Genomic DNA, 15,812 nt, shown 5'->3' on the forward strand with positions numbered 1-15,812 from the left:
CATGTTTGTCTATGCCAGGTACAGTGCAGTAAAATCTACCAGGAGAACAGTAAGATCAGAGGATTTTCCAGAGCTGCGGAGTTTATGCTAAATCAACAGTGTCTTAATTGTTTTTCCTAAACACTCAACCGCATTCAAACACATTCCAGTGACTATAACATCCACTATTCATTAGAATAAAATAAAAGATAGATAAACAACCAGCTTTATCTAGTAAGAAGATTTCAGTACTGCTGGAGGTAAGTAAATATGTTTTGAGATTCACTATAACATTCAGACGTATTCATGCTAATATAATGACATTTTTTAATGGCAGAAATAACACCAGAAGTACAAAAATATATATATTTAAATGGATACATTTTATGACTTGAGTCAAGAATTGTTACTAAATTGTGAGTTAGAAGTGATAATAACCATTTTTTCTCCCGCACCCGCCTTCACACCCATACTGCCAGAAAACAAAGGCCTGAAAGTTTGCAGGGCCGCCCTGCTTTTTCTTCTTGTTACACCACAGCGAAATGTGTCGTAACAAACACATCAAACGGGCTGGGCTTTTTAAATTTTTCTTCTGTTTTTTAAACAAATATGGGAAAATATGGGAGGATGGTGGAGGAGAAGTTAAAAAAATACAGGTTACTCATAGGCAAAACAGGAAGGTCGACAGGTATGACAATGAAAACTAATTCAATACCTAGACAAATGAAACTAATACTTTCTGCATGACTAGACACAACCCAAGGTCATGAAAAAAAAAGAGAAAGAAAAGTTTTTGTTTTGTTTTCGTGTGTCTGTAATTTGAACGCTGACCCTTTAATATCCCTTCAATTATGGCTTTTCTTCTCTCCTCTACAGAAAACCAGGCTCATATTACACTTCCTGACAAACATGTTTACCCCTTTGCAGGACCAGACTACTGAATTCTCTCTTTAGCAACAGGTTCAGTTATAATATAGTATCTTTTCTCTGAGCTGCCACTTGATCCTCGGAAGCTTCCTTTTACTTTCTGGGTCAGTGTATCACAGGAAGCTGCCCCATCCTCAATCACAGGGGTTTTGTGGGACGGTCTCATATGGATTCTTCTAAATGCTTGACAGAGGACACGCACAAATCATTTAATGTTTTTTATCCCACAGCAAAGCAGGAAGCCCGGGGTACCCACTAAACATGTTTTTCTAGGTCATGATGGCAGCCATTTTAAAGCTTCACAAGTGTGAACACGACTAGTTACTAGTAGCTACACTGCTAGATAGGTAGCATATGTAGTTTGTTAAATAGTTCAGTGCTTCACGTGATTTAATATTATTTGCTATTAAAGTTACTTTGATAAACTGTTGAGCCAGTTCCCATTTTTTAAATGTTTTTCTAGGAAATGAGAAATAGGTGCAGTGATTTATTGAAACGTATGAAAACATACAAGGAAGTAACAGTATCGAAGGCAAAAACAGAGTTTGTACAATTCTAACAACCTTGTAATGTAATATTTGGTATCACCACCTTTATTCGGTACAGGCTGAACTCTCTCAGGAAAGCTGTCTTCTAACTTCTTTAAGTAGTCTTCAGGACTAGTTTCCAGGCTTCTTGAAGGAGATTCAAAGCTATTCTTTGGATTTTGGCTGCCTTTTGTTCTGTTTTCCGTCAAGATGATCCCACATTGATTAGATCATGTTATTGTCCAGGTTCTGGGGAGGCCAGTCCATGACTGTGTGTTTTTATATCCAGGTATGCTTTTACTGAACTGGCAGTGTGTTTGGGATCATTGTCATGCTGAATAATGAAGCTGTTGCCAATTAAAATACTTTATAGTTGGCTTTGCATGGTGGATCAAAATTTGATGGCACTTTTTGGGGATAATCATTCCATAAAATTTGACGAAATCCCCCAAAACACTGGCTGAAGTGCAGCTCCAAACCATTACAGAGCCTCTACTGTCATTTACAGATGAATGTAGAAACTCACTGTTGTACCTCTCCTGACCTTCTCCATATATAATGATGAAAATTAATCCAAAAATTTCCAAATTGGAGTCCATAAGACCTGTTGCCACTGATCCATTTCTTGGGTACGTGGCACACGTCAGTCTTTTATCCCCGTTTCCCGTACTTAAGAATGGCTTCTTTACAGGCGTCCTTCCACTGAGACCATTTCTGATGATGCTTCAGTGAAAGATATATGGATTAACTGAAAGGGCATATTCATCTCTTGGGCCATGTATCAGGTTTTTGATGAACTTTTTATTGTTAAGGACAAGAATTACACAAGCTGTTTATATGCTGTAGATCAGGGGTGGGCAACTTGAGGGCCGGTGTCCTGCAGGTTTTAGATGTGTCCTTGATCCAACACAGCCGATTTAAATGGCTAAATGACCTCCTAAACATGCCCCGAAGTTCTCCAGAGGCCTGGTAATGAACTACTCATTTAATTCAGGTATGTTGGCCCAGGGTGAGACCTAAAACCTGCAGGACACCAGCCCTCGAGACCTGGAGTTCCTCACCTTTGCTGTAGATTGTTTTCTAGGCCTGCCAACTTTCCTTTTGTCTTCCACTTGTTCAGTTTCCTCAAGATTTTTAAGGACACAAGACATGCCCAGCCAAGATACATCAAATTTTAAGCCAATGGGTCTTGGAAATCAACTTGTTTGTGCACAAATACAATTTTATGCCCGTCAAACTGTGTTTTTCATAGATTCAACAAAATCTGGAACAAACTTGTGTTTTTGTGGAACGCTGGTAGGAACAAAGAGCCTAAAATACAATTTAAAAATTGGTTCTTTGTTAAGTTGCTTGTTATGTATAGACACAAGATCTGTTCATCCCTTGAGGTACAGTAGATGCTGAAATGGTTCCTCTGAAAATGTCCAGGTACAAGAATTGGACTGAAAGTGAATTAGAAAGTGGACAAGGATCCACAGAAAACTTTGAAAGGGCTTGAGAAAGCCTGGAGAACTACTGCTCAAGACCACTTCTAAAGAATTACAAGAACATCTCCTTAGCAGTAAAATATAAATAAATCTAGAGTGAAAACAAGACTAAACTAATATCTCACTGAAGAGGCTCAAGTTCAACTTGTTACAATTTTCGATTCAGAAAATCGATCAGTGCTCGCTGCTTACTCAGATTTTTCGCATTTGTATTTCTGAATGTAAAATCAACAAAGTTATGGTTTTAAGTCACAGTCACACTTTTCTGAATCACGGGTTCTGCTGATGTAAAAGTGGATGCACCTCGTATGAGTGTCTATGTTTGTGTGTGTGTGTTTTATTCAGGGAAGAATGAAAGTGTTATGTAAAACGCCCAGAAGCCCCCCCCCACCAACAACAACAACACACAAACGCAGTTCCTTTGGTTTATTTGAGCCAACTATGCATGACCTACTTTGGGAACCTTTCAAGCTGAACAATTAACATTTTTTGGAAGTGTCTTCCTTCATGGCATCCCTTCCATGGAGAAAGTGACAAGACAAACACCAGGCTTAAACGTAAGCACTCTGGCACGAATACTTGGGCAAGCTCTAATTAAACATGAATGATAAAGGCATGCCTTGTTTGCTTAGTCAAATATATCAGGATACAAGAGGAACACAATTATATGCTGAGAGAGTGAATCAAAATGGATTCTCTCTGCATCCTCTCCACCAAAAATGAAATATAGATCTAATTGGTTTTTATAGCGCTGAATGAATAATATCCAGCCAGTGAAAGAGACATCACCTTGCATTTAGATCAACAAGCGGTACTTTCTTTATTTATGACAATAGCAATAGGCTCTTATGAGCAGTTAATCTCTATAATTTGTGATTTAATATGCGCATATTTTCCTCTAGCTGCGGTGTATGACTAAATCGCCAAACTGACCCACAAGGCTCATGACTCAGGAGATGTTCAAGAGCACTTGTGAGAAATCATTGAGACTTCTTGCATGCTAGGTAAACAAAGTACTTGGTGCACAAAAGACGGCCACAGCATCTCACACAGCAGCACGCCACAGAAATCAGGGCAACACACAGAAGCATGCACTATGCTTTGTTGCAGCTCCGGTATTTAGTTTCCACCTCCTTTATGCAGTTTGTTAATAACCTCAACAAAAGAAGGGAATGTCAGCGGTAGGTAATAGAGGGTAGATCTCCAACTACAGGACCGGCCTAGTGGAAATCTGGCCCTCTGTCACCAGACTGTGTGTCAGGAAGAAGTTCAAGTGAGGACAAGACAAGCATTGAAATCCCAGGAGCCTTGGCCAGCAGTAACCACACTTTTATTGGAGTGTCAAGTCCGGCCTAGAATGTGTGCTGTTGTTCTTGCTGTTGGCGACCGTGGCGGCAGCGTTGTGTGCTTGTATGTGTGTGTGCGCGCCTTCATGGCTGTGTGTGGGAGAGGCTGAGTGGGAACTTTTAACATGATTTCTTTTCTGTGCAACAAAAGCATCCGAGCATTATGCTACACAGTATCATCTGGGTTCTTTTAAAAAGATTACATCCACTGTAGGCATCTACTCCTACACTCTGGTAGCACAAGGTAAAAAACATATCCATTCATAAAAGCTGGGAAAGAAAACTGGCTTTCACGTTATCCTCATGGCTATGCTTGTTAAAATAAGGGATGATATTCTGATCACATCCGTAACTGATTTAGAGCTGTTTTCAAGATTATTTTATAGCCAAGGAAAAATAGCTAAACTCTTAGCTAATGTAATTTTGCTCTTCCGGCAGGATCCAACAAATGAATTCAGCGTTACTGTGTTGGAGCAGTAACAGTAAAGGAAGTAATGGAAACAGAGCGTTGGACAGAGATGCTTGCAACACCAAATCTCGTAGAAGCGAAAGTAGAGCTGACAGAGGTGAGAATATGCCTCTTTACATTTTAATGGTGACCATTACTTCCCCCTTAAAGCACCATAAATACAGTTTGGGCAGCACGACAAGCCATAAACATAACACCGACATATTATCACCTTATAAAGTTGTTGCGGAGAACCTCTTAGCAAAAACTACCAGATTATCCAGCAAATGCAGACATATCAAACAAATGAGCTTTTGTTTGATATGAGAAATCTCAACATTTACGCCCTTTTAGCTCTGTTTGGGTATACAGCCACACCCAACGAGATATGTGGATTACTTTATATGTCTGCTCACTGCTCCTGAGAAACCAGTTGGCCTATCAGTTTTTTGTGGAAAAGAGTGGCCCGCTGCTGCTGCTGTAAACATGGTTCACACAGCCTGAAAGACCACACCAGGGACAGTTAATAGCTGAGAGCAACTGCAGCACAGCAATAGTTGGCTGTGATGGTACTAAAATTGCAAACACTACTGCCAAGTCAAGTTGGTGATAATTTAATGTCCTCAAAATGCCTAAATAATTGTGATCCAATTGCTTGAGTGATACCTAATCAATCAGGAAAAGCTTGGTGATGATTATTCAAAACTTACACTCATTGTCTTATAACCTAAATGAACACACTGGCCAAACAACACCATGAACATCTGACTGAACTGAGGATATCCGCAATACTGAAATTCTGTTTTGAAAAGAACAAAACTGCTTCCAAGCATAAGCCCATAAAACGGTTAACTATTACACAGAGAAAAGGCCAACAACATCACAAACACACGTTACTATACAAAAAATATGTACATTCATAGTCATACGAACTCCTAAGTTCCATAAAATACATTTTCACTGCTCTTTACAGGTTTTCCTGAGCCGAAACGCCTCACGGAGAGCTTTTACCGTCACTTTTAAGGATACATTTTTAGACTTTAAGAACTGTAGACAGCTGAATTCACCACTTGGACCAGCTCTTACTATTCATACCTTGAATGCTGCCTCTCGACTCTGCTTTACACAGCCTCCAATCCACCCACACCAACCAGTGCTGGGCTACCCAGAAGACAGAAAAGACCTGAAAGAACTGGATCCTTGTGGTCTCTGCGTGTTCATTAATTTGTGTGTTTCTGCACAAGTTTTGTTTTTGTTTTTTTCATTTTTTCTAGACATTAATGTTATTTTATTTTAATGCATTTCAATGCATCTGTTTTTACATCAATTCAAAATAAAAGGGGATAAAAATTTTAATACGTATGATGAGGTCACAAAAAGTTTCAGGCAGTAACACTGTGGGCTTGACAAACACTGTGTTGATTTGTATTTGTGAGATCTACATTTAAAGTTGATTTGACTTAACAAATCTTATTACACTGAAAATCCATTTTGCATCTACAAGCCGCGGTATCCCACTGCTTTATTTTATTAATACGATTCACGGGCTGAAAATCTAAACCTATTTAGACTACTCTCTGTCCTTACTTTATTCTGTGCTCAGTGTGACGAGTGCTCAGCAGGACTGGTTTAGTTAAATGCTGCACTGAAGCCAAGAAGACAGAAAGCCCCGTACACGGATGTGCTTGTGCATTTTAGCATACTGTACTTTACTTTATTTTACGTGCAGCATTTAACTTCATTTAAAACACGTGTAACTCGATTGTAGAAGGATACCTGTCTTTTTATTTAAGGATTATTCTGTATGCCGTGCCAGCGCTGTGGCTAACGCATTTTGACTAAATTGGTTTTACGTAATGTAGCTTCATTTTCTTCTAAATAAATAGCGCGTATCATTTTCCCAACATCCTTTGAGAGCCCCTTTATAGTGGGCTGTTAACAGCTGGTTACACAGTGTTGGGGAAACATTTCACCAGTCTCTTCCTAAAGCAACAGACATATGTAGATACATGCTACAAATATACATATCTATTATTTTGACATCATTAGCTATAGTTTTAGATCTAGTTCGTTCTTTATTTATTTATTAATAGATTTTGTCTACACGTGACAACTAAAATCTGCATGACAACATGATGTCTTCAATCCTCATAAAGCTAAACCCAGTGTATTAGTTAAAAAGTTCTACTATGCTATTATGTGCTAGTTACACACATATATACATATATAAATATGATAAATCTCATCTTGCTCACGAGCACATAAAACAGCACTCACGCTCGATGAGTATCAGGGCTGCACTTGAGACGTAGTTAACAAGAACTCGTACACACTCAAGATTAAGAGAGTTTTTCTAAAGCAGCCTGACATTCATTACATTTTATTACACAATAGAAGAAGAGCAACACTAATACTCCAGAAATCTGAACTTGCTCCTTGAAGTTTGCCAGAATAAGTGGTTTAAATGATATCCAGCACAATTAAATGATCATAGTCTTCACTTAATTACTACAATATAATTAAATATTCACCGGCACACATGAGAGCGCATATAATTAAAACGCTTGCGCGCAACAAAAGACAATATCTCTGCCACACTGTTATGTCTGCTGGGCAGACACGTGAGAGCCGAAGCCATTCCCCAGCACCTTCACCTGTAACGTCCTTTTTCACAACCCAAAGAAACAGCTGTCCGCTTCATAGTCAGGAACCCATAATGCACCGGGAGCCCCTGTGCATGCCTGGTGTTGGGGTTTAATTGGATATTAGTATCCAGCAGTGTCTGAATTAATCAAATCATTTCCATCCATTAATTTAGTGGAGGAACATACAATTAAAGCCTTATTAGCGCGCTCTCAGGAGTATGCCTTTTCATCCCTCTGCAGAACATTGAGAGTTGGCCAGAGTCCAGCGTGAAGCCTTCTCCTTGCTCGAATCCGGTGCCTCTTCACGACGTGCTCTCGTTTAATCTATAGAAACCGGCTGCGAGTTTAAAACAAATGAAAGTGTCTGTCAGCGCTGGGCAACTTTCCTGTTGCTGGGCTGAAAGCTACAAGTTTCAGGGAGGGCTTATTTAAATTGAAAAAAGCATTGTTGGCTTCGAGTTGTCGGATTATGAAATTATAAGGTTAGCACTGACAAGTTTTAGAGAAATTCTATGTGGTAAAAAATTGCTGTGAAAACCAACACAAAAATGCCCTAAATAGGGTGAAAAGAGATTTGGAGATTTAGGCTGTGAGCAAACATAATCCAGAGCCCTAATGTAGGTCATTTTATGATCATTACCATATTTATATATCTTCAAAACTGCAGCGCACTCTATTTTTTTTCCTCAAAAAAATCAAATAAATACAGAAATGATACATTTATAACACATATATTAAATGAACATCTCTGCATTCAAGCTTCTAATAACATGCGATATTCCATTCTACTTTAGGTTTAAATTAAACATCACGCAAATACAAATATTCCAGGACTCCTTTTTCCCCCTTCCTCCTCTGTTCTGAATCTAAGTTAAAACATTTTGCACAAAGTAATCCAGACTGCTCAGATGAGCAGCCATTTTTAATTAAAACCATTTACAGAGGAAACCAAAGTGAGAAAAAAAGAGCCAAGGGATTTAACACTCTGTCATCCAAGGCTTCAGCGGATCAAAGAGTTTTAGTTGTGCTTTTTAATGGTTACGTAACATTTTTGCCTATGAAATATTGGGCCTGGGTACCATGCAGTCAGTCCAAAGCTGGACGGTACCACAGATTTTCCTGCAGTGCTTTTTCAAATTTCAGGCAGGATACACTAAGCCTGTGTTTATGCCTAAGTATAGCTGTCAATCAATGCAGCACCAGTAGTACAACAGGAAACTGAAAGAAGGCAGTAACCTCTGAAGAAAAAACGCAGTCTTGCCTTCTGCCTAATGCATATATATATATATATATATGTATACAGTATGCGTGCGTGTGTGTGCGTGCATGTATTGTATGCACACATGTATATTTGCATCTGTCTGCTTCCCTGTCTGCCTGACTGCCTGCCATGTGGCCCACCTCGTACTGTCATCCTGTCTGACATTAGGGCTAAGCTGGATCTCATTAGGACCAAGGTGGCAGTGATCCCGTCAACATCGCTTTGGCTCCTGCCATATGGGTCGCCTCCAAGGTAACGGGGCTGTATCAGTCTCCTCAGAGCTGCAAGCCTTGTTATAGCACATGCACAAACAAGCAGACGCAGTATCTACTTTCTAGACAAGTGTGTACGTATGAAGCTGAAAAGCGCGTCAAACGGGAGAAAGCGTGTAATTTTGATATGATAATCAGGCCAAATGTTTTAGATGAAAGAGAAATAAACACGGTCACAGATACACACAGGGGCAGGCACAGAGCACAGAGTGCTTGCTATCTATGTTTAACACATAAAAGGACAAAAATTACACCAAGACAAAAACATTTTTTGTGAACAAGGTTAAAAGGAATTCATCAGGTTATCTTGTGTCACTGAATGATGGTTATTATAAGTACATAAACTTTTAATACAGGGGTGTCAAACCCCTGTTAGATCACAGACCACATGCAGCCTAATTTGATGTAAGTGTTATATTTCTTTCAGCATGCATTGACTAACTATTCATGTTTAATGAACCATCCGTTTACACAACAGAAGATGAGCAGAATTTTAAGGAATCTTAAGAAATTTAAGTGCAATTTCAACGTTTTTTTCTGTTTTTCACATCAGTCGGTTTACATTCATTAGAAACAAAACACCAGCGTCGGCACGGCTCTTTGCCTTAACCACCTTCCCCTGAAGGCGTATGGCTGGCTAAGGGTAACGTCTTTGTCAGTAAGCAGGCTGTAAAAACGATGATGTTTCAGATCTTTGTCTCAGATGAAATTAACAGTCCAGACAATCACTCCCACAACATGAGCCTATCTTAACGAGCTGCAGACAGAATACTTCCTGGTGCAAAGCGCACTGAAAAGTGCTGCTCTCCTTCTCCACGATTTTCACTTCCGGCGGACCCTTTCACGAGCCTGTTCTGGCCCGCTCACCTTGTGTTTGACACCTCTCTTTTTAAGGTAAATTCTAAACAGAACAATCAACCCCTTAGAAGCAGTAGCAATTTTATAGATTACATTTATATTCTGCAGTAAATCATACTTCTAGTGATGACCTAATTGAATATCCAGTGATCAAGCACTTTATTATGCCAGCTTTTTCTAAAATAATTTCCCTCCCATCTGAACGATAGTAACTGAGCTGAAGAAAATGATAGAAAACGGCCGAGAAATCAAAAAGATCTGCAGAGGTTTTTTTTTTGTTGTTGTTGTTTTTAATTAATTCAATCAAGAAAACTTTTGATCTAATACATGTCCATTACGGGGTTCTGTGCAACATCTCGGCCCGAGCTCAGCTTGGACTTGGCATAATCAGTCAAACATAGCAAAGCAATGTACATCAAAATCCCAGCGGAGGCTCGGATACAGTGCTGCACTTATCTTACAGCAAGCGTCTGACTTTTATCAAAAGCGATCCAAGTAAGCAGGAAGTCATTTATGGTTTTGTTTAGTGTGTCTTTGCTCGAGCTCATAAAAACTGTGAATTTATGACATCCCCAAGCATAAACAGATTATAGCAAAGTGTATTTTATAAAGCACTAGGAGGCACTCGCTGTTATTTAAAAACATTTATAATACGTGCAAATTCTCCATATACCACAAACCATTCTTTGATTTACTGTAAATAAACAGCAGCATCCGTCACTGTTAGGCGAATATAGCAATGTATTTTCAGCAACACAACTGTGTGTTTTATGGCTTACGGTTGTGACATTCACTATTATTAATCGTGCTGATAATTCACCTCCTTCACATGCAGCCGGGACAGTAGAATACACTGGAACCACAACAACTGTGTCAAAGTTCCATTATGTCAGATTGGCGGCTGTTATAGATTTTTTTCCCCCTTTGGCCTGTTTGTTTTGTTCCACCCCCTCCACCACCACCCTCACAAAAATCAACTGTTTATTTCATCAGTTTGGCAACCAAAGCCTGTGATCAATCATTCATAATTTATAATGCTGCCAAAGGCCTAGGGCCCATAAAAGCAGATATTTGCATTACACAAGGTCTCAGCTAGACCTTCTGATAACAGACCAATAAATTTTGTTATTGTACGTACACACAGGCCCCTGATAAGAAGCAAACTTTGCCTCTGTTTTACAGTAGAACACAGGCCTGTAAGAAGAGAGATGATGATGTTGTGGTCACATGCTGCTACAACAATGACCTGGACCCTGTCCTTTAATTCCTGTTCCCCCAGCCAGCATTCCGCTGCCTTTCCCAAGCCCTGTTGTTGTTGTTATTATTTTGCACTTCTCAAAGCAAACGCCCTAAATCCCCTGTGCAACAGGAGTCCCATTACAAAAAAACTAAACAAAAAACTGGCTCTCCATCTATGGGAGACTCTGGAGAGGCATACTATTATACAGGTAGACTGAAGGGAAAAAAAAACCCCAAACATGATTTGATATTTACACAAAACAGGCACACACCGAGACTGCCTAAATACGCCTTCTTCTTCCTTACCTCGACATGCCGTCCGAGATGCAGTTCTGACCCGGATATCCTTCACCTCTGGCTGCGAGAGACCCCTGGGATATGCCCGGGTGAGATTTCCACGACTCCATTAACGCCGTTACAGGTGAAATTAGATTCAACAAAGGGTTGGTCTGGTCCCTCACATCGTGCCGCGTGAAAGACATTGTTCCTTGCGCTCCAATCTGGTAATGGAATGAGTGTCCACCGGAATTAACTCCAACAATGGCGGATGTGGACATGCTGTTATTCTCTTGGTAATAGCTGCCATCTGTGGCTTCCTGCTTAACCCCTTTACACAGGACATTGTTGGAGAACACATCAGACTCATAGTTCCCATTCACAGAGGAGACAGGGGGTCCTAAGATACCAGAAAGACTGTATTCATCAATGTTATTCCTCAGGGACAGATAAGTGGTCTCAGACGCAGAGAAGAGGCCAATCGATGGTGACTGCTCACTGTAGGGCTGTTGATTCATACATCCCTCACTTTTGTTTGGCTCACTCTTAATCTGTGTGATAAAGGGCGTGTTGCTCGCGTTACATTTGGAGCTGCCTAAACACATGCTCCTGAAGTCAGTCCCAGGCTCGTTCTTTATGTACTTAACCATCCCCATCTGATCTAAGCCGACATTGAACACCTCCCCGTCTACCATCTCTACTTTAGGGAACTCGAAATTCTTGAAGTCCGTTTCTCTGGTCAGCCCTGCTTCCGGGCTGCTCGTGTCATTCTGCACCAGACCCAGTCCGTCAGCAGGACTGGACACAGGAAACCCGCCAGAGGAGGGGTTCTGTGGGCTGCTGACAGTCATGTTGCCTGCTGTGGCCGGACTGGAGATAGAGGGCATTGCTGTGTTGCAGTTGTTGGTGGTTTTGCTAGAGCAGCTGCCAGCTGTTGGGCTTGAGACAGAGGACCTAATGTTACATGTAGTGCTGCAGGATGGAGGGGATCTCACACTACTCATGCTCTGAGGACTGGACATGGGAGACCTCATGACATTGAGCGGGCTGGTGAGTGGCGGTGAGCCCACGGTGCTGGACTCCACAGGGCTACATGTGACTGAATTCCTGCGCTTGATGTTGGCTAGAGTTGCAGCACACGAAGTCTGGCTGACAGGGCTACTGACAGACGAGCACAGAGGCGCAAAGCACGTAGGAGGACTGGTGGTAGACGACACCATATTGTTGCTGCCTCCGGGGCTGGAAATGGCACTGGAGGTTTGGGGACTGCAGGACAGAGAAGAGGCCAGCATAGATGCTGAGCTAACCGGGGTCCCCGCGGTGCATTCTCTGGGAGTCGCGCTAGGCTGCTGGAAACCAAATGGCTTCAATTTGGGGCTCTTTGTGGGACCACATTGGTTCTCCTCTAAAGGCCGTCCACATGCTGGATACAGCTTTCCTGGGCTGGTATTGGCTCCCTGCTGGTTAAAAGCAAAATCTGCCTCCCTGGCAGCATTCATATACAGGCCCATAGACTCAGCCACAGTCTTGGAAAGCTCTTTGGAGTCCATTTCCTGCTTATGACCAAGGAGTGAGTTGTTGAAGTGTGGGAGAACAAATGGCTGGTTCTGGCTGAGCTGCAGCATTGGCTGCTCCTGCTTTTTTGTATTGTTGTCTTTGCAGTTGGTGGCCGGGCTTCCAGCAGGGCAGTTGACATTAACTATGTCCATCAGGATATCACTGCCAGTCAGACTTGAATCCTCTGTACTGCAGCAGTACTCCATAGTGCCAGGGACCTGAGGCCATCTGTTCTCTGTGTCCTTTCCATCAAAGAAACTTTGGTATCTTTTGGTCTCCATTGCTGGCTCATTGAGTTACCTAGTAAACATGGCAAACAGACAAAAAACAAACAAAAAAGGGTCAGTCGAGCTACAATAGTTGGCAAAGGTTTTTAAGAGTATTACTTTCTGATAAAGAGACTATGTAAGATTATGTTACATATTAAAGGATTATGCAATTTTATTTTCCTTTAAAATCTAATCAGTCTCCTGTTTATAGCTTATAAAAAGTTGCACTTAAGTGAAACCTAACAAGGCTAAAAAAAAAAAAAAATGTGGAGGAACTGAAAATTTCTCAGTGTGAAGCCTCTGTTTGATTGTTTTGACATTAAAGTGTCTCATATTTTTTTAAACAAGTTAAATCTAATAAAGTCCAAAATAAATCTGTACAGTATTTCCCTCTCGCACATGATTCAAACCCCTTATCTACAGCACTACAGGGAATGCAGCGATAACTTAAAGAAACCCAGACCACAAGGGTTAATTTATCTGTATGTGACGTCGCCTGGGCTTTTTTTCTTTTCATTCCCACCTCTACTGCGTCTCTATTGGCCAGCTCGGCCAGAAATCCAGCAGCTTCATCAGGCCCCATTCATGGATTGGCCCGAAAGCTGTCACTCAATAGTTATCGCTCATGCAGCCACAACATTGCTGCGACACAACTTGAACTGTTGTTTTAGGCGGCCGGAGCGGCTTCCCTGTGTGCTAAAAACGATTCAACATCACTGGGAACAATCGGACGATAAAACACAACAAATTGCATTGATTTCTTGCTGGTTTGGGGTTAATGTTCAAGCTATTTATTTTGCATGCAACGGTGCAAGTCCGCGAAGGGCTCGCAGCGAGCGGCCGAGATATCGGCGTTAAAGTGTTGCTGTCTGCAAAAAAAACAGGCTGTCCTGTGCACATGTGCAGAGAATTTGAAAGTAAAACAAGAAAAAAAAAAAGGAAAAAAAAAACCCGAACAGCTGTCAGACTCATAATTCCCCTCCTTGTTGTCCTGCCTCGATCGCTTTGCCTTTGCAGGACATGCACAAGTCTGCATTTTGCGTGTGCGCAGAATACAAAAAGTAGATGAAAAAAGAAGCCAAAAGCCCGTCCGTCTGCTACATTGTTTCCGTTTTTTACTCCTTTTTTCTTTATTTTTTGCTTTAAAACTCGCATGTATTGCTTTTGAATGATTACGTCCACTACGATCAAAGTATGAATTATTTAAGCCACTTTTTAGACAGAATTTGACAGCCCTATATATCACTCTCCGCGGACAGGTGAGCGCATGTACGTTAAATCCACGAACGCTGCTCTAAATCACGGTGGCGATTTCCTAAAGTGCATAAACTTCTTGGCCACTTTTATTAAAGAGCAGACACGGAGGGGAGAGGCTAACGGTCCCGGTTAAAAGTTATTATATTTCTCCTCCACAACACCAAGGCCAGTGTCCGTAAGTATCCAGTTCTCCCGACTCCAACTGCGAGGGGGACTTGCTTTCATTATCACCTCGAATTAAAACTGCACAGTCAAAACACAGGGCTCCGTCCGTCCTTACCTTAATTACGACATTCAGAGTTGTCAGGTGGCTGTGTTGCTGGGCAGCGATAATCCAGAGGACAGAAAAAGAAAAACGCAAAAAAAAAAAAAAAGAAGCAAAGTCAATAAATATCAACCAACGTGCTCTCCGCCCCCCACCTCCTCACCCCTCTACTCTTTCCAATACATTGTTGCCAGTTTGACAGCTAGACACACCGGAGAAGTCTACTGCGTATTATCACTAGTAATCCTCAACAGCGAGCCGCTGCTCCTGACAGGACGAAACGACAGCGATGGGTCGGACGGCAGCGACGGATAATCACACTCACATTATGGCCGTAAGAAAATTTTTTTTTCCAAGATTGACGATTCTGGAAAAGAAAAGAAAAAAAAACAGAAGAAGAAGAAGAGTAATTAAAAACAAACGAAGGAGTCGAGTCGGACTTGCAGTCAGAGCGACGTCATTCTGTGCACATGGACCCTCCTACTGCAACGAGTGCAACACAAACTCCGAGGAGGAGGGAGGTGGTGGAGGTGGGGGAGAGAGAGAGAGAGAGAGAGTGGTAGAGGGGGAGGGAGGGGCTCGGAGCTCAGGTAGACGGAGCCGTCTGGAAATAGGGCACCGAGCTGTGTGAAAGAAACTCTCGTGTGATGGCGACAGTAAGGCTTTCGTGATTTCATTTTTTCTTCTTCTTTTTTTTTCTCTGTTGAAGTCTTGCAAGTTTGTTACGTTATATTTTCTCTCTCTCTTTCTCATTTGTGACTTTTCAATATTAGTCATTTCTGCCAACTGACACTTCGGAGATCCCGTCACGGTCACGCACAGCAATTTTAGACCACAGGAAAGTATTTCAGGTGCTTTCCCCGCACGACCCCCTCTCCTCGCGCACGGTGAACGTGGAGCTCATGAGACCCTCGCGAGTGCTGAGAGAAGAGTGAAATCAAGTCGGTGAGAGCGTGACGGCTGCCCCCCACTAGATGGAGATGCTGTTCAGAAACAAATTACAGAGTGGTCAAGCTGTCACTTGATTCCGTCCATGTCAAACGATATTAGTAAAAACAAAAAACGCTTTAATCTCTAATGAATCCAAATGCACACTTTCTGCTTTTACGTGTTAGACCCGTAGCTTTCTTTCCACATCATCTATCTTCATAAAGAAGAATATAATAATAAAAGCCACAAACAATGTTTCCTATCTGAGT

The 15,812-nt window shown here is 41.5% G+C and overlaps 1 protein-coding gene across 2 annotated transcripts in view; it reads right to left on the reverse strand.

The window, feature by feature from the left end:
- nr3c2 (nuclear receptor subfamily 3, group C, member 2) overlaps positions 1-15,133 on the reverse strand; it is an 85,192-nt gene extending 70,059 nt beyond the window's left edge. Inside the window, exons 1-2 of one of the 2 annotated variants that reach the window (XM_084931647.1) lie at positions 14,939-15,133; positions 11,296-13,122 (exon numbers count right to left, since the gene is read on the reverse strand). In XM_084931647.1, the coding sequence (XP_084787773.1) occupies positions 11,296-13,103 (1,808 nt within the window). In that variant the 5' untranslated portion in view covers positions 13,104-13,122; positions 14,939-15,133. Of the gene's footprint in view, positions 1-11,295; positions 13,123-14,628 lie in introns of both variants that reach the window. The other variant, XM_084931646.1, reaches the window with a different exon arrangement.
- Positions 15,134-15,812: the final 679 nt, after the last annotated feature.

The sequence above is a fragment of the Perissodus microlepis genome, chromosome 6, assembly GCF_051167445.1.
Source record: "Perissodus microlepis isolate ML-2025 ecotype Zambia chromosome 6, ASM5116744v1, whole genome shotgun sequence".
NCBI classification, from domain to species: domain Eukaryota; kingdom Metazoa; phylum Chordata; class Actinopteri; order Cichliformes; family Cichlidae; genus Perissodus; species Perissodus microlepis.